General features: G+C 43.8%; 2 protein-coding genes across 8 annotated transcripts in view; both read left to right on the top strand.

The window, feature by feature from the left end:
- The first annotated feature begins 7,422 nt into the window (after positions 1–7,422).
- Positions 7,423–13,245, top strand: ATP5MC3 (ATP synthase membrane subunit c locus 3). The gene is made up of 5 exons (XM_044427105.1): positions 7,423–7,562; positions 7,661–7,798; positions 9,367–9,444; positions 10,345–10,541; positions 12,995–13,245. The coding sequence occupies exons 2-5, from the start codon at positions 7,757–7,759 to the stop codon at positions 13,107–13,109; spliced, it is 432 nt and encodes a 143-aa protein (XP_044283040.1). The 5' UTR covers positions 7,423–7,562; positions 7,661–7,756; the 3' UTR covers positions 13,110–13,245.
- A 3,555-nt stretch (positions 13,246–16,800) lies between these two features.
- Positions 16,801–20,877, top strand: part of ATF2 (activating transcription factor 2) — a 56,243-nt gene continuing 52,166 nt past the window's right edge. For 5 of the 7 annotated variants that reach the window (XM_044426957.1, XM_044426958.1, XM_044426956.1 and 2 more), the window contains exon 1: positions 16,803–16,938. The gene's annotated coding sequence lies outside the window, so the exon portion shown is untranslated. Of the gene's footprint in view, positions 16,939–20,877 lie in introns of all 7 variants that reach the window. The other 2 variants (XM_044426959.1, XM_044426960.1) reach the window with 2 other exon arrangements.

Below are 20,877 nucleotides of genomic sequence, written 5' to 3'. Positions count from 1 at the left end.
GGTAGGAGCCAGCTTCATACTGGATTAAACCTGCTGATGGAAGTGGACTTTCCCAGCACTCCTTCCAAAGGCATCCTGCCGGAGCCCCCTCAGAACCTTGAAATGCTACACATTCACCCTGTTTACTGGGGTGAGCTGCTGTAAGTGTACACAAGGGGAATCCCTAAAAATAGGGGAGAAGGCCTTGCAAAAGTGGAACTCTTCCTGGATCCATCCCAAGGTCTTAACAGTTTGTTACTGAAAATGCTGAAATTTTGAAGGTCATCAACATAAATTAGTTGAATAGAAAATTATAAAGCGCTAATGACAAAGAAAAAAACACATGCACATATATACTTATTAAAGTAAGCATTCGATAAGAATACTGGAGCATAAGTCAACTTAATATTACTTTTAAAATTATGATGGAAATCATTAGGAAATTGTAAACATGAACTGATGTTAAAATTTCCACTGTATAATTTGCTTTCAAATACTGAGTGAATGGATTACATTCTCTCAAGAATTTCTGGTTATGCTGCCTTCCATATTTCACCTTATTTGCTAAGTTTTAATATATCATCTTATGAATCTTATGGCTTAAATATTTGGAGAAGAGGCTCTGTGGAAATACGTTTTCTTGGCCTCACAGAAGTGGTGAAAAGGCAATGGCTTTCTCCAGTCTGATACTCAGGCTTGTCAATATTAGAGCCTGACTCTTCCCATGAGGAGAACCCTGGACATTTATATCAAAAACACATACCCTGCTTTCCCCTTCCAAAAAAGAAAGTTGCTCAAAATAACTAACACAATATTAACAATATATTAAAACAATAGCCAGTCACCAAAACCCACTAACAAGCTGGAAGGATCAGCAAAGACAAAAACAAAGAGGCAAAGCAACACACCAATAAATCAAAACAAGCAACAGGGTTGAGTCAAATGCCTGTTCGAAGTGGACGTGGAGAAAGGAAGAGCAGGGCACAAGCAGGGCACCTTATGAGAATGTGACACTAAAATCTTTCACTGGTCAGTGCTGATGAACTGGAAGTCTGCACCATTGATGTAAATATGCATCTTGGAACAGTGTGTTTCCTTTGCAAGACCTCAGTAAATAGCCAATTTATGGAAACAAGTGCAAGGGGTTTATTTGTTGGTTGATTTTAAATTCATTCCTTTTTAAAGATTTTATTCCACTCTTTCTCCACTGACTCTCCTTCCCTGGCTCTCCCTCCTTTTCTATAGTCACAACAGTTTTATGAGGTAGCTTAGGCTGACCGACAGACTAAAGATTTAAATCTAGGTCACCTTGACTCTAATTGAGCATTCTATCTATTATGGCAGGTGCTTTTCCCTTTCTTCTATTTGGACTTTATCCATTTGTTCAGGGGCCCTGTGAACCTAAATCCATTGATATGGTGGTGGCAAGGGGAGGGGGGAACCTCACAGCAGGAGCCTGGACAAATTAAAGTATCTTGCCCTGGAACCAAGCAAACACAGAAGTTGGACACCAAGTATGCATCTCTGAGGGCCTCTCCAAGATGGCTGCCACCACTGAACTCTCAGCATCTCAGAACTGCAAGGAGCACTCCCTGCTGCCTCCAGTTACATGCCTGCGCCCTCCTTCCCACTGCCTGTCCCTCTGTGACTTCCTACAATATCCTACCTTTCTTCTTCCCTTTTCCGCTACATGTTGAAGAGACAGCACACTTTTCAATGTCAATTTTTAGCTCTGGGATTTGCCTCCTTGCAGTTCAAAGAAGGCCTCAGCCGCAAGCACTGCTCACCCTGCCTAAGTGAACTGAAGTTCCAAATGGATGCACCAAGCATCAAGGCACCCTCCTACTTAGTGGCCTAACCCTTGGCCCAGCTTGGGGCAGGGACATGTTTTTTCCATGAAGGAGTGACATGCAGGAGTCAATTGGGCCCTTCCGCCAGTGGTGGTTGGAAGCAGAACTCAGACAGAGCTTACTGCATCACACATTTCTCTGTCCCTAATTTCTGAGTTGCCCACCCTTCCCTTAACCAAGGAAGCGTGGGGGATTTCTCCACTCTGCAAACTTACTTGATCTGCAAGGATCAGGACCTAGCTGCGCAGCTCAGCCAACATGAACCCATCATGTCGAACCCTCTTAGAAGAGTCACAGCTTCTATGAGGGCTGCTTTTGAAGCAGGGCTGCAGAATGGCAGGCAGAGGGGCCGGATGTGGCCAATAGGGAGTCCGAAGCCAGTCCCAGAAAACTAATTTTTTTCCTGATAAGCAAACAAGGCTCAGTTGTTTAGGGTTCTATCAGAGAGACACAAGAGCATCAAAAATATAAAATAAAGCTCTGCCAAGGAGGTCAGCATGTGTACAGATAAGCCTGGAGCCAGAAGTTTTGACACCAGAAGTGTAGGTCAAGATAACCATGTACAAAAGTAACTGAATGTTCTTTGCTGTGATGTTTTCTGGTACTCATCAGTACAAAAAGCTAAACATATAAGTGTGCTGTGCATGATGACTGTGGCAGCTGGTCTCGCCTGGAGAGGGGCTCACTCTCTATTATCTGTCAGTTAGTGTGCACCTACAATAAAGAGTCTTTTTGTATAAAATTACTCACTGGTATTGCCTGTCTCTCTTGTGGTCAGACAACAAACAGGAGGGACTTTCTTTTTTGTCCACAACCCTGGGAAGTTCTACTTGTCCTGGCCCTACCCCCTTGTCCCAGCCCTACCCCTTTTCCTAACTAGATAGCTGGGTGCTTTCCTGAATTTTGTGCATTTTCTCTCTGTCTGAAAGGTTGACATGCCTCTCTGAAGGCTTACAATACCAACACATTGTAGCTGCAAACTACAGCATGTCGGTCAACCTCTGCCTTCGGACTCAGCCACCCCTGAAGAAAGCAGTCCCCAAGAATGTCTCTGAAATGGAATTTGGGCTTCAGGCTAAAAGGGGCTCCACATTCCTGTTTAAAGTGTTTACACAAAAAAGGGGTATCATTCTGAGATAGGCATAACCTAGCCACAGAGATAAATCAAGGGGAACCTCAACAATCAGCCTACTTTAACGGCCTCTCTGTGTAGCCACACTTGGGCCTGGCTCAGAAAGTAAAAAGTAATGACTGGGGTGCTCACTGTGACACCCAGCTAGGCTCACAGACGACCGGTGCTAAAAGAACTGCCCTGGCTACCTATTTGTTACTAAACAAATGGGTGGCAGGCCAGCACAGGTGTCTCTGAAGGGGGGTGACACCAAAGGGGGCATGCCTCTTTGGGTTGCTCCTTCGGGATGCCACAAGAGTGCCTTTCTGGTTGTTCCTTGCCAACCCCTGCCTTTGTGGATCTATGCCTGGGGTTGCAGCTGAGAGGCTGCCTATGGGGCCAGGTGGGGAGATGGTGCATGTCCCAGTTAGCACAGTGACAGGTAGTGGGAAATGTGGCACTGGGAGGAGGATTGGCCAGGTGCAGGGAAGGTGGCCTAGACAGCTAACTGCTGTGTTATGTTCGAGCCCTCCCTGCACCAGTGAGTTTGATGGTTGCCATGTCAGCTGGCCCTTAGGTCTCTGGATGCTGCCTCTAAATGCAAGATCGGTGCAGAATGAAACGTCCCTTATTCACTCTCTAATGGATGAGGCAACTGATCTGGTATATATAACCAGATCAGCTGCCTCATCAGGGAGGAGTTAGCCTCTCCCAGTTGTGCCCGCTTGGATACTTGGTTCAGCTTCAGGGTAGATGTGCAGACCTGGGTGGGTGGGTTTGCTATGGTCTAAAGGAATTCCCTCTCACTCTCCAGGCCTGGAGTGTTTGCACCTTGTGTTGGAAAAGAGGGTCAGACTGGGGATTCTGGTGGTGTCCACTCTTCATCAGTCTCCCTACCGGAGCGGACAGGGGTGGTCTCGGATGTGATGTTCCAGGCTGACAGCACACTATCTGAGGTTACCCTATCTCAGGATTTTATGGTCACCATGACAACCATGGGACTGTCCCAACATGTCACTGGCCCAACACATGTGGAGGTGCTTACTCTAGATTTGATCTTCTCAACCTGATTTGAGGATGATTCTGAATGTGGGGGTCTTTGACTCAGTCACTTTGTCACGATCAGATCACTGCCTGCTGAGATTTAGACTTATGGTGGAATTTCCAGCCCCTCAACGGGTGGGGAACCCAATAAGATGGTTTGTCCCTGGAGGTTAATGGATCTGGATGGTTTCTGAGGGGTTTTCCAGCTGTCTAGTGGTCCCATTGAAGCCCTGGTTGCTCTGTCAAATACAGAAATGACACGGGTAGTTCAGACCATTAAGCATCTGCTCTGTGGTAGAGCTTGTACAGCTCCATGGAATACCCTGGAATGCAAATGGAAGAGAACTTGTAGTCCATGCAAAAGAAACCTCGCGTGTGCCTGTGGTCAGATATATTTTGAGACAGTGAGGGCAGCAAAGAAACAATGCCTCACTGCTTCTATTCAATCTTCTCTGTGCCGCCTGGTAGAGCTTTTCAAGCTGATCTGAGGCTTACTACACTCTGGTCCCAGTCTAGAACCATCTTTGACCCACTGTAACCTACTCACTGGGCACTTCCAGGAGAAAAAATCTGCTGCATCCAGCAGAACTTGGGCTCCAGAGTTACAGCAACTAAATTGCTGAGGGTATCTAGTCTAGTCCAGTTTTACTGGATGAATTTTAGTCAGTACAGCTCAAAGATGCGGACAGGTTTATGCAATCACTTTAAAGATGCCGGATCCTTGCATCTCCTGGCTTATAAGAGCCAGCAAGGAAGGGATAACCAGCTAGGCCAGGGAGGTCATCAACCTCTCTTTGTGCCTTAACGCACCGGTGGCGAGACCACTTCTCAAGAAACCCTCCCTTGACCTGAAAAATTTGAACCGCTACAGGCAAGCAGCAAATATTCCTTTGCTGGGCAAGGTTCTAGAGAGGATGGTTGCCAATCAACTCCAGAAACTCTTGGATGAAACTGATTATTAGGATCCATTTCAATCAGGGTTTAGGCCTGGTTTTGGCACAGAAACAGTCTTGGTTGTCCTGAATGATGACCTATGCCAGGAGTGAGACAAGAGGAGTGCAATCCTGTTGATACTGCTGGACCTCCCAGCACCTTTTTATATCATCAACCATAGTATCTTTCTGAAGCCCCTGGCTGAGGTGTGAGTGGTTCCAGTCCTGCTTGGATGGCCATCTCCAGAAGGTGGGGCCTGGGGAATATTGTTCAGCCCCATGGATTCTCTAGCATGGAGTTCCTCAAGGGTCTGTTCTGTCCCCCATGTATTTAACAACTACATGAAATTGCTGAATGGGGTCATCCAGAGTTTTGGAGTGTGTTGCCATCGGTATGTTGATGATGTTGCTGGCTGCAAAGTCGCGACCCCATGGACAACATTCCTCCAGGCTCTCCTGTCCTCCACCATCCCCTGGAGTCCACTTAAGCTCACGCCGACTGCTTCAGTGACTCCATCTAGCCACCTCATTCTCTGCCGTCCCCTTCTTCTTTTGCCTTCTATTGTTCCCAGCATTAGGGTCTTCTCCAGTGAGTCCTTCTCATTAGGTGGCCAAAGTATTTGAGTTTCATCTTCAGGATATAGGCCTTCTAAAGAGCAGTCAGGGTTGATCTCCTCTAGGACTGACTGGCTGATCACCTTGCAGTCCAAGGGACTCACAGGAGTCTTCTCCAGCACAATTCAAAGGCCTCAATTCCGGTTGATTCAATGTTGATGATATGCAGCTCTATTTCTCCTTTTCATTGTCGACAGGTGAGGCTGTGGATGTGCTAAACCAGTGCATGGCTATGATAATAGACTGGATGAGGGCTAACAAATTCAAACTCAATCCAGGCAAGACTGAGATGTTGTTGGGACAAGGGCGATTCCTTTGATGGAATGGTGGGTGCTCACCCTGTTCTAGACAGGGTCAGAGTCCTCCTGAAGGAGCAGGATAATAGCTTGGGGTGCTCCTTGATCCATCTTTGTCACTTGTGGATCAGGTGGCATTAGTGGCTTAGAGTACCTTCTACCAACTTCTGCTGGTGACCAGCTGTGTCCCTACCAGGACAGGGATAGCCTGGGTTCTGGTAATCTCTAGATTAAATTACACGCGGGGGGGGGGGGTGCCCTTGCAGAAGGTTCAGCAGCTGCCACTGGTGCAGAATGCAGCAGCCAGATTAATAACTGGGACCCATATAAGCCCAGTTCTGGCCTGCCTGCATATTTCTTGTCCCAATTCAAGGTGCTTGTCTTAACCTACAAAGCACTGCAATGCTTGAGACCAAAATACCTGTTATAGCACTTCTCCCAGCCCCCATCTACCCAAACACTATGCACAGCCTCTGGAGCCTTCCTCTGGCTGCCAACCCCTCAAGAGGCTCAGAGGATGACAACTGCAGGAGGGCCTTTTTGATGGTGGCACTCCATCTTTGGCCTCCCTGCTGCAGCCCACCTGCCACCAAATTTGCCATCTTTTCAGCACCAGGTTAAAAGAGCCCTCTTTGTGGAGGTCTTTAGAGACCTCCCTGATTCAGGGGCCTGATACAATTAGGCAGGTGCCTTTCACTTTTGGCAGGACCTTTTAAATTATCTTTTAATATTATTTTATGCTACTTTAAATTAATTTTTAATTCTTAATGTTATTTTATTTTTATATTTTGTTGCACACCTCCCAGATAGCTTCAGCTACAGGTGATATAGAAATGAAATAAATAACACATTGTGTTTATAATCTTTTTTTTTTGAAAACTATTTTAGCAGTATAGAAACCATACCAATAAATAAAATGCATTCAACGTTTTGCTGTTCACCTTTAAAGCCCTAAATGGCTTAGGGCCCGGCTATCTAAGGGACTTTTGAACCTGTCTTAGGCAACAGGATTTGCAGAGGTTCTTGGGAGACTATCAGCTATCACATAACAAACTTCCTCCTGGTGTCACTCCCAAGATGCAAGAGACCCCTGCTATTCTTTCAGCTTTTACAAAGGGTGGTAAAGCTTCCTCCAAACTTACTTGACCGAATTTGTTAGTATTGCTGTTTGTTATTTTCAACTGCTGTGCACTGCCTGGACAGAGTCCACCACTCTCTGTCTAGCCATTCGACTCGGGCTGGTCTGCAAGATCCTGAAGCTGGCCTAGAAGTCAAAACCCAGCTACACCACCGCCTATTAAAACGAGTAAGAATTCCAGTAGCAAGAAGCCCCCTGGTTTACGCCCGGCTTGCACTGATTTCTGAGGCACCACGCTTCCATTGCTTCTGTGGGAGCTTTTGCCACTCCTCACTAGGGGCCGTATTGACAGAGGTGCCCCTTCGCCCTCTCCCCTACCAATTTCGGATATCTCCTCCTCTCTTGCACGTCCCAGCTGCCAGACTGCCCTTTTGTCCCCCATCTCGTTATCACCCTTAAAGCCGCTGCAAAGTGACCTTGGGAGCGCCTGGCTTCCACTCCGCTCTCCTTCTTTTCAAAAGCTGCTCTCCTCCTCCGCCTCCCCAGCATCCGGGCGTTCCGCCTACAACGTGCCGTCACTGCGCCTGCGCAAAGAGCTTGCAGTCCCTTCGACCTCTACAGCTGTAGCAGCTCAGGCGGAGGAGGCGCTGCCGCTGGGTAAGTGGTAGGCCGGGACCCTCGCATCTGTCTCCATCGGGGGAGCGCAGACCTCCTTTTGCTTACGGGCTTCCAAACTCTTTTTTCTCTCCCCACAGCGAGCCAAAAGGCCCTGCCCCGGGAACCCCACGCAGCCCCGAGCTCCACCGGCCGCACACCCGCCTGTCTGCTCATTCACAGCCGTCGCAGCAACCATGTTCGCCTGTGTCAAGCTCGCCGCCGACTCCCCTGCATTGGTGAGTTGCAGCGCGGCGCTGCCGGGGTTGTTGTGGGGCAACGGCTTCCCGCGCCCAGCGCCCCCGCAGGGCGCTGCCTGGCCTCCCTTTATCGGCCTTCTGCCCTTCCGCGCCTTCCTAGCGGTCACAGCTCGTCTCCTCTTGCAAGGAGACTGCAGAATGGGCTGGCAGGCCCAACGCCCGCCACAGTTTTTTGGCCTGCTGTAGGTCATTCTCCTCCCGATGGATTTCGCTTCATGCCGGGAGGCTCCTTTTTCCTTCCTCTCCCGCTTATCTACCCAGCCACCCTTGGCCATGCATCTGTCAAAAGCTGCTGTTCGACTGCAGCGTTTCAAATACATGCAAAAGCCGAAACGCGGCAGCTCTCCTTGCAAAGCGTCCGAGTCGGTTCTGCGGCGGGGAGGGAAGCAGCCCGTGCGGAGGACCGGGTGACCTTAGCGTGTGGTTGATCCAAGGGCACGAACAGGCCGCGGCCGGCTGGCCGGGTCGCCCCCCCACCCCGCCGGTCATTCATTCGCTCGCTCGCTCGCTCGCTCGGGCCTTCCCTGCAATCTGCGTTATTGACTGCCTTGTCAGAAGTGACAGCGCAACACACTTTTCAGGGGGCGCTGGAAAGGCTCCTCGAGCGTGGCTGCCGAGTGTTTTCAGCTGTTTGAGTGATATTCTGACCGTTTAGTGGGCAACAATTATGCTGAATTCAGTAGGTCTGCCCTCTGAGTAAAGAGGCTGGGGATCCTATTGTCAGAATGGTTTAGAAGATCTGTACAGTTGAATGTAATTTGAAGGTCATTAAGCCCAGCAGAAATTTAGACCTCTGCATTTAAGTACACTCTTAAGTCTAACAGGTTGCCCAGAGCTGTACTGTACCAGAGGGCTGTTGAACATTCTCACTGGTGCTTATTGAACAAAATCAAAAGAAAATAGATACCTGATGCAGAGTTGGTTTTAATCTTATGAAAGCGGCCAAAATCCAGCACTGCCAAATTTCCTTTCCCTCTCTAACCTGGCTATGAAATGCTTATCATGAAAATACAAACATACCTGTATCTTTCTCAAGAGAGTGTTACTTAACCATTTAGTGCATCTGTGCTATGTCAGTATGAGAAGGAGGGTAATCAGTCTGTCAAGTCTATAACTTGCTTATACTTGCAGTTACAATATTAACCTCAGCATAAAAGCATTTTATTCCTTATGGGACTGTATCTTTCTGATATATAGATTAGAGACATTCTATTCAGTCCAGCTGAGCGTGTTCTTTCCAGTTCACTTGTACCAAAAGGGAATGTCAAACTTCAGGAGCAATTGGGGCTCAAGGACTTTAGCTGTAGCCAGTCCTACATGTACTTCCTAAATATAAAAAAGATAATTCTTAAGGTGTTGAGGTCTTGCACAATTGATGAGGTTCAGAAAATGAATGGAATTGTTTTTTTTTAATAACCTAAAGAGAGCTTGTTCCCTGTTAATCCAAAATCATGATGTATGTTTTGTTGAAGGCTATGATAGTTGAGTTCTGTGATGCATATTTGTTACTTTAATATTCGTCTTCTGCTTCCCTTCCCGTTTTCCAGATCCGTACCGGATCGAGAATCCTATACAGACCAATTTCTGCATCGATGTTGTCTAGGCCGGAAGTCAAGACTGGAGAGGTACCTTAAACAATTCTGTAGCTTCCTAAACTATCTGGTGAGCCTGTGTGTTCTTGTCCTAGTAATTCTAACTCACAAAGTATCAAGCTGTAGTTTTGGCAAAGGCATGTTGCCTTCTGTTCAGTGTCTACCCTATGTCCTCCCTGCCACCACCATTCAGCTATACAACTTTGTGTAAATTTTGTTCTGGACAGTGTAGGTTGTAATAATAAACCTGGAAAGATGCAGCCTTGCCACAGAGGAGGAAAACATTATTCATCCATAGCATTAGTATTGATATTGCACTTTTTCTCTTGGGACTTATAGTTGATAACAATTTATTCCCAGGTGGTCTTCCATTTAAGGTAGATGAGGGGCATCTTGTGGCCTTCCAGATGCTTTGGTCTAACCAGTATGGTGAAGGATGATAGGAAGTGTAGGCCGGAACATCTGGAGGACCACAAGTTGCCCATCCCTGAGGGACCACATAGGGCCAAGCACCTGTCTTGCATGCCTTTAAGTTAAAAAGCTGTTTTAGAAACCTCTTTTTATAGACTGTATGACAGCCCCTGGGTTGTAGGTACTTAATGCTGTAGGAAAGCATGCAGATCAGCATGCTGAAACATAGCATTCTCTTATTAGCTGCTGTTGGTAGCCCCAGATGGAAAGAAGTGGCTATGGTCCTTGGAATTATGATACTAATTTTAAACTTTTAAGATTGTCCTTGTTTTAGGCACTTTCACAGTTTCTTTAATCTAGGATGGCAAGATCACTTTCTAAATTCTTCTCAATATATATTGAAAGAAATGTGACTTAAACCTTCCTTCCCTGCTGTAGAATACTTGCAACATTCATAGTACAAATCTCTTGCTGTTCTTACATGAAAACAAATTCTTTGGATTTTCTTCTTGTTCTTTTTAGGGCAACATAGCTTTCCTTACTGGGCCTCAGAACACTGGCAGTCAAGTAGCACTAAGGAAATTTCAAACTAGTGCTATCAGCAGGGACATTGACACAGCTGCCAAATTTATTGGTGCTGGTGCTGCCACAGTAGGAGTGGCTGGTTCTGGTGCTGGTATTGGAACAGTCTTTGGAAGCCTAATCATTGGCTTTGCCAGGTAATTGTCTAGATATTAACTTTCAGTGTTAATGAATACATGTTTGTTTCATTTATTATGCTGGGTATTCAGGTAACTGTTATGGCACCGTTGCAGATGTAGAAGGCTGTAGCACTGACTATTCAACCTCAGAGCACAGTAACCTGACTTTCGCTTTTGAAGAGAGGCTGGAAATGACCGTACAGAGTTATGACAGCTCCAGGCGTAACCTGGAATTAAAGCTAAACGTCATGAGGTGATGAGAGAGGAAGTTGCTAATACAGTTCACCTCTTAGCTCTGTACTTGTCCCAGATATAAAGAGCAGCAAGCAACATCTTTCAGAGACTTGAATGCATCAGATCTTACCTTAAAGCAAGGGCTGGGCAACTTGAAGATCAAAACATTTGGAGGACCACAACTTCCATCATCTTTCACCATTAGTTATGCTAGAACTGATGGGAGTTGTAGACCAGAACATTTGCAGGGCCAGAAGATGGCCTACTTTACCTCACAAACAATGACTCATTCTATCTGTATTTTATTTAACTATGATTCTGTACCATCATATTGCTAAGCAGTTTGCAAAGTGAAAAGCACCAAAGTAATTTAATACAAACAAAGTGGCAAGTGAAGATACTGTTAAAAGGTAATTAAGGCTATTGGAAAATGCCTGGTTAAGTTTTAAAAGTTGCCCAGTACCTAAATGTCACCAGACTAATCCCTGTAGGAGTGTATTCCATGACTGGACATGAGGACCAAAAAGCCTCTTGATAAAACAAATATCACTCCTGTGCAAGGAGTTGGAGCAGGACAGCAACACATGGTTTTAATATATAGGTGGCAATACTCTCTCATGTACTGAGATCAAGTTATTATACAGATAAAACAATAGCTACTTCTTTAAAAAAAAGTTTAACTAAACATTTACAATATAAACAATTGACCTGAAAGAAGAAAGCTCTTACCCTCAAACTCTGAAAATGCTTTACATGTGCACTACAATTCAAAGTCTAGCTCAGGGATATAGAATACACTAATTGCCTATAATTATAAAAAGTGTCACTCAAGAGACAATTGAGACATGAGAAGATGCACCTCCCATGGCCTCACCTTTCACTCAGATCTGGTTGGTGATTCATTTCCCTAGATGTTGTTCTTGGCCTTATGCTCTGTATCACCCCATCCCCATCTTCCTGAATGGATCAAAGAGATGGGTAGAGATGGAGTAGGAGATCCTCAATGTTCCCTGCTCCCCACCTGCAACACAAAAGGAACTGGAAACAGCTGATCCTTTAAAAAAAACCCAGGGACTGTGCTAATTTAAGTTTGAAGCCTACAAAAAATAATAGCAGGTTAAGCAGGATGGCAGATGAAAAGTATCTTAGTAAATGAATGGAGAAGCAGAAACACCCCTCTTCCCTCCCATGACAATTAAAGTGATTTTGGTTAACTTAAGGGTCTAGCCAGGTTTAGGGACTTGGCAAAATTATCAGGAAAGAAAAAGAGCAGAATAAAAAGTACAGGAACAAGCTGCAGTATGTTAGCAGTAGCGTGGAATCTAAACTGTGATGTCAAAATCTTCTTAGCCAATAGGGTATGCTTAAATGCTTACTAGGCAGACTTTACAGTACATTTTCTTAACCGATAGGCGCTATAGTAACTAATTCTTGTCCATCAAGCTAATGAGAGTGAGATTTAATGCGATTATGAAACTGATAGTGAAAACAGCTTTAACTGAAATGCCTGTTGGGAAGCCTGATTGTCTTCACCAGGCTAGTGTTGGGTTTTTCTTGAACATGAATGCTAGTTATTGCTATTTAGTATACTAATGAGGACAACAGGTGTTAAGGAAGGTCCTTTGTTTTCCAATGCAAGTTTCATAAACTGTTTTCTACATTGTATAATATAAATGGGTTAACAGGTCAGCAAATTGGTCAGGATTTGAGATTCAAGTTTTGATAGTTTCCTTCAGGAAACTGAGCCAAAGGACACAGGGACATGTAAGTAAAATCATGGTGGCTATAACTGTGTCCATATGAAGAGGCAGTTGGAACCTCCAATATTACAGTATGGTTAGCTTAACCACAACCACCTATTTTCCCAGACTCTTCAGGTTGGTGGTAATGTTGAGCTTTACAGTGTGGTCTGAAACTTAATCTCTGTTTCACATGCTTATAATTTTGATCAAGGTTTAAGCAATTGCCTAGAAGCACCAGGCTACAATAATAGTTCTGCTTAGATATGTATAAATTATCACAAGTTGGTTGTAATAAGGTATTGTACATAGCTCTTCTATTAAACATCCATTAAATACTTTGCTGCATAACACTTAGGCTTTTTGTTATATAGGGTATGATACCAATGCATATTTAGAAAAGAATTACTTTAACCCCTTTATGTATGTTATATTACATTATATATTAATTTCCAGTGATCATACAAAAATGATTCAAATCTTGACATTTTATTTTAGAAATCCTTCCCTGAAGCAGCAGTTGTTTTCCTATGCTATTCTGGGATTTGCCCTGTCCGAAGCCATGGGTCTCTTCTGTCTGATGGTTGCATTCTTGATCCTGTTTGCCATGTGAAAAGTTCTGTTCATAACATTGGGATTAATGAACTACCATGTGATTCTGTGAACTTCGGCTCGGGAAAATGTATATCATGGAAATGTATGCTACTTCCAAAGCAGCTTAATTAAAGATGGTAACAAGTTTAAACTGATTGTGGTTTGTTCTTGTTTACTTTAACTTGTTCAAAGTTCACCCAAAAATGGGTCTGAATGTATCTGTCAGAAGCTTATGATGGGAAAATTATTAATAAAAGTTGGTAGAACTACATTATACTATGGAAATAATTTCAGCTTTATCATGCATGGACTTAAATTATGTTAGCAAGCAATGAGGCTAGCATCAACAATTAAAAGCAGTGCTTCCTGCTTGGTATTTGTCTTTTTTTTTACATCACAGAGGTGTATTGCTACTGCAATTAATACTAGCTTAGCTAAACCTGTTAATGGATTGTTGACATACCTGTATAATTACCTGAAGTGCTTCAAGTAAAGTACCTTAATTAACAAACCATATATAGGGAAAAATATTTTATATATATTCCTGAATATTTGAGGCTGAAATATTTATTTAAACAACTTATATGCCGCCCCATCGCATGAGCCTCGGGGCGGCTTACAATCATTAAAATTGCATATAAAATACAAAAAAATCATACATAAATAAATGCAAAGAATAAAATAAAATAGAATAGTGGATCCAGCCTGGTCAAATAAACCATTAACAGTTAAAATAGCATTTAAATAAAAAGGTCTTGGCCTGGTGCCGAAAAACAAATAAGGACGGCGCCAGGCGGACCTCTCTGGGGAGCGTATTCACTAGGTTGGGCGCCACCACAGAGAAAGCCCTCCTCTGAGTACTCACCCTCCAAATGTCCTTCACGGAGGGTTCCCGGAGTAGGGCCTCTGCCGCCGATCTCGGGGCGGTAGGGCATATATGGACGTAGGCGCTCCTTTAGGTAGCCAGACGCTCCTTTAGGTAACCAGTTTTGGCCCTGAGGAACATACTGTGGGTGCAGCCTTTGAAACATCTGTCATCACATGTGTACATATAGGTATATCCACATAGTTAAAGTTAGTGGTTTTCAGTACACCTTGTAACCAGTTTCATAGTTTAACTATGGGCTGCGAAGTACTTTTGTCTCTCCCAAATCTCCCACCATCCACCTTTGTTAATTGACCTTGAATTCTAGTATTATGAGGAATAAAAACATTTCCCTATCACTTCTTCTGTATCACAAATAACTGTGAAATACCTATCATGTTCCCACCCCAACATATTCTATGCTTACTTGCCTTTTCCCTGAACTTAAAAATCCTAGGAGATTTTTACCTGACCCCAATCAATTTGGTTGTTTTTCCTTTGCCTTTTTCAGCTCTATCTCTTGTTCCGGATCTGCATCCAGAATTGTACACAGTAGTCTGAGATCTCTAGAGTCAGAACATCTGGCAAACATTACTCTAGAGGTAGTTCCCACATTTTATCACAACTATGCAAGTGTGTTAGTGCATATCACATAATCACTTCACTTAGCTCCTCTTGCAAGTTATGTCATACTTGGTTGTAACACCTGAAGCAGGAATTCTTGCTTTTCTCCTCAAGCCTGAGGCAATGCTGTGGGTCTGTTCTTTGTTTAGCCACACTTGCTTTCAGGAGGAGCCAATTGGAAGTGTTAGTGCACAAGCATGGTGCTCAGTTCTGATAACCCCGGCTTACATTTTATGTTTTATTAGCCCATTGGCACTTATCCTGCTTTATGGTGCAATCCTAGACAGATGGTGCACTGTAGATGTTATAGTCCAATTCAGAGTTTTACTCGTGAGTTATTTGTACTAGAATTTTAAAACATGACAACTTAATAGCAAACACTTCCTTTCCAATTTTTAGAATTTAAGAGGGAGGGAAATGGAGTGACAACTGTTAATGCACTAATTCCAGCATGCCTAGGGGCTGTGTGCATAAATATAATTGACTTGCATTGAACTGCTACTATTCTATGAAATTTCTGAAAACAAAGCTTTTAAGTGGAAATATATATATAGTAATAGACCTACATAAGGTACTATGAGAAAGCAGAAGACATTGGTGGGCTATGGGTTTCTGTGCAGACTAGAAGGTGTGTTGGGCACATTAACAGTTTGTCCAAGGCACAGAAAGCGATGGAGAGGTGTCTGGCAATGTGTGGAGTTACCTTCTATCTTAGACTTTAAGAAAGAGTCATTTGTTGATTCAACTGTAATGAATTGGTGAATGATTATGAATAGTAACAAGGTAGAGGGCAAGCACTGATGTTTAAAACTTACTTGTAAGGCAAGCATTCTGTAGTTGTCAAAGGGACAAACAGGAATGGTTGTAGATAATGTTGCAGCAGAAATCCATGCGTGTTTAGTCAGAACTGAAGCCCACCAAGTTGAGTGGGACTTACTGACAGGTAAATGAACGTAATTGCAGCCTTAATGAATCTATGACAGTACAACAGGTATAATTGGGAATGTAACTTGTGGCTCTCCAGAAATTTCTTTATATTTCCTCAATGTTGGCTATACTGGGAAGGGCTAATAGCAGTTGGAAGGCCTACCCCTTGCCTACCCCATGACTGAGCTCTCTTCCCTTAAATACCAGCATGTTGAAGATACACACAAGAGGTAAAGGTCTTCATGTCTCGCTGCATTTAAGTATCCCAAAGGCATTCAGTTGCCTGCTACTGGAAGTAGAAGACTGCTTGACTGGGTGGCAGTTTGGGTCTTGGCCTAGCAGGGCTTTCTTAATCTGGGTGGACAAGTCTGGCAGTGAAAATCTTGGCCATTGGCAAGTTCCTTCATTCTATTTATATACTGCCCATAACCAACCATTGGGCAGTTCACAAAAATTCAACCCCAAAATACAACATCATATAAAATCTTTCACACAAAAACTTGAAAGAGCTTTAAAAATTACAATTGAGTCCTGGGAAATGATAAAGCAACTGACATTAAAAGCCCCACCATATGTCAAATGCCTGGGAGAAACATCTTAAAGTGATGTTGAAAAAGTAACCATGTAGGTACCAAGGGAGAGCATTCCACTGTGGTGGCTGGCTAGGTAGGGGGATCACTGAGAAGGCCCCTTGATGCTATTCTCAAAGTAGGGATTCAGATACTTGAAAGAATATCCAGGTAGGTTCACACTGGGAGAGGTGCTTCGAGTCCTGAGATTCTGATCTTAGCTGCATACAGGTGAAAACCAGTATCCTGAATTGGCCTAAATATACAGACAGCAAATGCGAGCAGGTCTGAATTGATGGCATATGCTCAGACCTTGCTTGCTGCTGTCAGTCTGGCAGCCATATTTTACACAAGCTGCAGTTTCTGAATGGCCTTCAAGGGCGGCCCCACACCAAGTGCATTGCAGTAATCTAACCTGGAGGTTAATGGAGCATTGACTACTAAGGCCCGCCTTCAGTCAGGGCTCTCTGATATTTTCCGTCACTCACATGGGTCAGAAAACAAGTATCTCTGCCTCTCGGCTCCAGCCTCCTCGCGCAATCGCAGGGAGGGAAGAGCGGGCCGTTTCCGGCCACACAGACGAAGGAGGGTCGTCAACAACCCCGCCTTCGCGGAACCCGTCACCACGTGTCACTCCGACTGGTCTGCTCTTTTTTCCTCCTCCTCCTCCTCCTCCTCCTCCTCCTCCCGTCCTCCCCGCTCTCCATATCACCTGACTGCATCTTCCCCTGACCCGGGCAGGGGGGGCGGAGTGAAGAGCAAACGAGAAAGAAAGAGATGTGTCAGTGAGTTCCCGCGAGATGTGACGGAAGCCTGTGGGGGACCTGGGCTTTAATGTGCGGCTCCGCCGGCGGTCGTGAGGGGTGAGTGTGTTTGGTGTGTGCTTCTCTTCTCTTCTTTCTTTCTTTCCTTTTTTTTCGTGGTATGTAAACAGAGGAAGCCGGTGCCTCGCCCTTCTCTCCCTCTCCTTCGCTGTTTGTGTGTAACGGCTCGGGGTGTGGCTCCAGCCTCCCCGGGCGTGGGCTTGGGTGGAAGTCGCCGGGCCCTGCTTGAGGGTAGGTGGGGAGGCTGGGAGGTTGTAACATGGCGCCGTCGCCACTGCTCTGGGTAGGGCGGGGGGATGCTTTTTCCTACCCGTTGTCCGAAGAACGCCTTTAGATATTGGAGAGCTTTTAGTCGCCGCCGTCACCAACGGTAGAGGAAAACGTGTATCCAGCTTCTGCCATAGCTTCTCTCCCCCTACTTTCATCTTGCCCTTGGTCCAGACCACTCCTCACTGGGAGAAACATTTCGAAAGAGCCCCCACACAAACACACACATCTCCAATATGTTATGGAAGGTTAAAGGGGAGGGGGTACATACGGGGAAGCTCCTTCTCTTTTGTACTGCAGAAATAGGAATACGTGCATATATATATACTGCATATGGTATAGAGGAGGGGAAAAGGGTGCAGTAAGGTCTACTTTTTTTCTTCTCCCCCCAACTGAGGAGGGTTTGGGGCCGAGAAATCTTGCCTGGTTACTCATAGCAACCGCATGTATATTGAAGGAGGATGGGTAAAGGCAAGAACACAACTCCTCACCCATTTGCTGCAGGTAAATGGGTGTAAACACTTGCACGAGTTCTCTCCATCCTATTGTCCTCCAGAAGATTTGGATTACAATTCCAGTATTCCCGGTCATTGGTCATGCTGTTTGCAGATGGTAGGAGTTGAAGGCCAAAACATTTAGAGGGTATCAGATTGGGAAAGGTTGACTTAACACCTACCTGTGCTGATTATGGACAGGCAGGAAGGGGAAGCACTGAGACCCTTGTTTTTACCAGGTTGAGTTTTGTAATCTTGAAGTAAAACAAAACCAGCATGGATGTAGTGCCCCAGCCAAATGCGACTTTCCTTTTAGCTGCTGAAGAATGTGTGTAGAAAACAATGCAGAATAAGTGCTTGCTCCTGCTGTTCTGCCTCTAATTCTTCAGTCTAACACAAACCATATATTTGCCATTCTGTGTAACCTTCATCCAATCAACCTGTTAGTTTTCCAGTGCTTAATAGAAGAATTAGAAATAAGTGCACTGTTTAGGTTATAGGCAAGTCATTTCCCCATGGCCTAATCAGAAAAAGAGGTGGTTGTGGATTGGAGGGCTCTCCTTTATTTATCTGTAAAATGTCTATTTCAGTTGTGCAAAGTTTGTTTAATCAATCTTACTGCAATTATGTTGTGAAAACTTACAGCATAGTTAGAATGAAACTAATGACAGTTGGGAGTGCATGAATTGTTGCAGAATATTCTGTTCCTTTTGGGTTATCATGGCTTGATAGACTCACTAGTTGTAGAAAAGTTTCTGTAATCCACTATGCTAGATTTATGTCAGAGGTGTGGTGTGTTTTTCGTACAACCTCCAAGGACTATACTTGTGTACATTCTGGCTTTTTTAAACCTAAGATCACCAAATCAAAATAATAAACATGGGAAAAGTGATGTTATGATTTGTGTTCTTTTAAAATAATGAAGCTTGGTAAGCTCTCTTAATACATAGAGTATTTTGCAAACTGCACTGTTCATATAATTCTGGAGTAGTGAAATACCTTTCTCCCATTAAATTCTGTTCTGAGTTTTTCCATTAGGAAAAGTTTGATATGGCTCTCATCTGCTTCCCATTGACATACGGTGACCGCAAGTTTATGGGACTTTGCTGTGTTTTTAAAGATGTTTTCTTGGTAGCAGTGTAATTCTACCATGACACCTTCACACAAATAGTCCAGTTGTTTAGCTATTAGATATTAAATTCTCTCTGAAGTTACGGAATAAATTAATATTTCCTGTTGATTTGAGTGAAGATATTTTCTCTACATACTGATAATTTTTTAACTGGTTAAATATTTGGCAAAAGGGCTAGTTTCTTAAACTATGGTTGTTGCTACAAAGTGGGTAGAGATGGGTGTGACATTCTTGGAAAGAAGACAGTCCTGAGCCAAGGAGATACTAAAACGTGCTCTAGCTCTCTAGCATTGCATTCACTGCCGTCTCCAAGGAAGAGGTAAGACAGTCTTGTGTGAGGTGATAGTGATGTGTTCCAGGCCACAGATACTCACATTTAACAGCAGGTTATATGTCACCCAGTTAAAAGTTTATCCTTGTATTCGTATGTGAAACTAACACTTGATAATGGACCAGTGGGGTTGGTAAAAATAGCATAAGTTCTGGAAGAGTGGTTTAAAAAAAGCCTGATGCTGGGCCAATGAGGTGAGTTAAGTAAGCTTAGAAGAAATATCTAAGTTTGAAAAATACTGCCAGAACTGGGGGGTGGGACTGCCAACTGGCAATGTTATCAGGTGCAGACTAATGTCTGAAGCATCTCGCCTAGCCATTCGCAGGAAATGGACTTTCTCTTAAAAAATGCATAAGGTTTTATCCAGCTAAAGTTTGATACTGTTAACTTTTTTGGATTTTCTCTTATGGAGATTGATGGAATAAGGCAGTAGTCCTAAGAACCCTAGGGAGGATGCCTGAAGTATTGTAAGCTGATACCTTGCAGTGAGGGACGTTTGGCCCTAGAGACATCACTGGTTTAATGTCAGTTCTACTGACATGGGTTAAGGGGAAATAGTATGTTGAAGACAGATGGGGAGAAAGATGCCTTGGATCCACTGTATGCAAGGCCCTCTTATTCCCCCAGAGCATACCAAAAGAGGAGGGGAGATATTAGTGGTCCTGAAGATGGTGCAGTGAATTCAGCTACACCTCCCTTCCCATGGAAGGCAATGGAAAGAAGATTTGGTAAAAAAAAATGAAGGCAGGAGGTAGCTCTTCTTCCCCCACCTCAGCATCTTAGTGTTAGTCCATAAATATACTGAACTCTGGCTAGATTGTGCCCTTAAAGATTGCTTAAGAACAGGTCAGCAGTGGCTTAATTCAACTCAAAATTTGCAGTTTTCCTGTATAGAAAAGAAATTTCCCAGTATGTAGAAACTGCATCTTGAAAAGAAGTCAGCTTTTTTCTGATGCTTAAAACACTTTTATGCTAATCTACTGGGACCCATGGTCCTGTGACAACCTAGACTCAATCTTAAGTGTGGGTAATTGTCTTATATGACCCCCCCCCCCCATGTGTTGGACTCAGGCAAAATGGTTGTGTCAGTATGAACTGTTTATCCCTGTGAACAGGGACTTTTTAAAATGTCCATATAAACTGCTGTACTAGAAAAACACAGGTTAGTTCTGATTAATATGGTGACTTATGGTGGTCATTACTATTCCTGTACTTATTTCAGCACAGTGTATTAGTAAATTATTATAGTATATTAGTAAATGTTCTGACAATCTGAAGACAGTATTTTGAAATAGAAAATGAAAATATTGTGAGATTTGCTTAACCTTGTAAACTATGTGACGAAAAATTCTATGTTAACTTATTGCATTGGTTTGCAGGCTGTTCTGCAAAATCCTGAACGTTCTTAAAACTCACTAGAATTTTTTCCATGAGAAGATTGGTAATACTAGAGAAGTTTATCTGAAAGAGTTTAGTTAACACTACTACCAACCCATTTCCTTCAATGCACAGCCCTAGTTATGTGTTGGATTTGTTGCAGCTTGTATACTTATTTCAAATCCCTGTGCTTTAGAACTTCTTTCTAAAAAATAAAAAGGTCCATTTCAGTTCCATGCTAATAATGTTTGGAAGTTGAGGAAAGCTTTCTTTTTTTAGGAAATTGAGTTGAGTTGGTTAAACGTAACTTGCTGTTTCAGGGGCCTCCAACAGGAAGGCTCCAATTAAAATACATTCTGCAGCTATTCTGTCTTTTC

This window comes from Varanus komodoensis, unplaced genomic scaffold (genome assembly GCF_004798865.1).
Source record: "Varanus komodoensis strain SLA01 unplaced genomic scaffold, ASM479886v1 scaffold18_1, whole genome shotgun sequence".
Lineage (NCBI taxonomy): Eukaryota > Metazoa > Chordata > Lepidosauria > Squamata > Varanidae > Varanus > Varanus komodoensis.
This window is presented reverse-complemented; position numbering and strand designations above follow the sequence as displayed.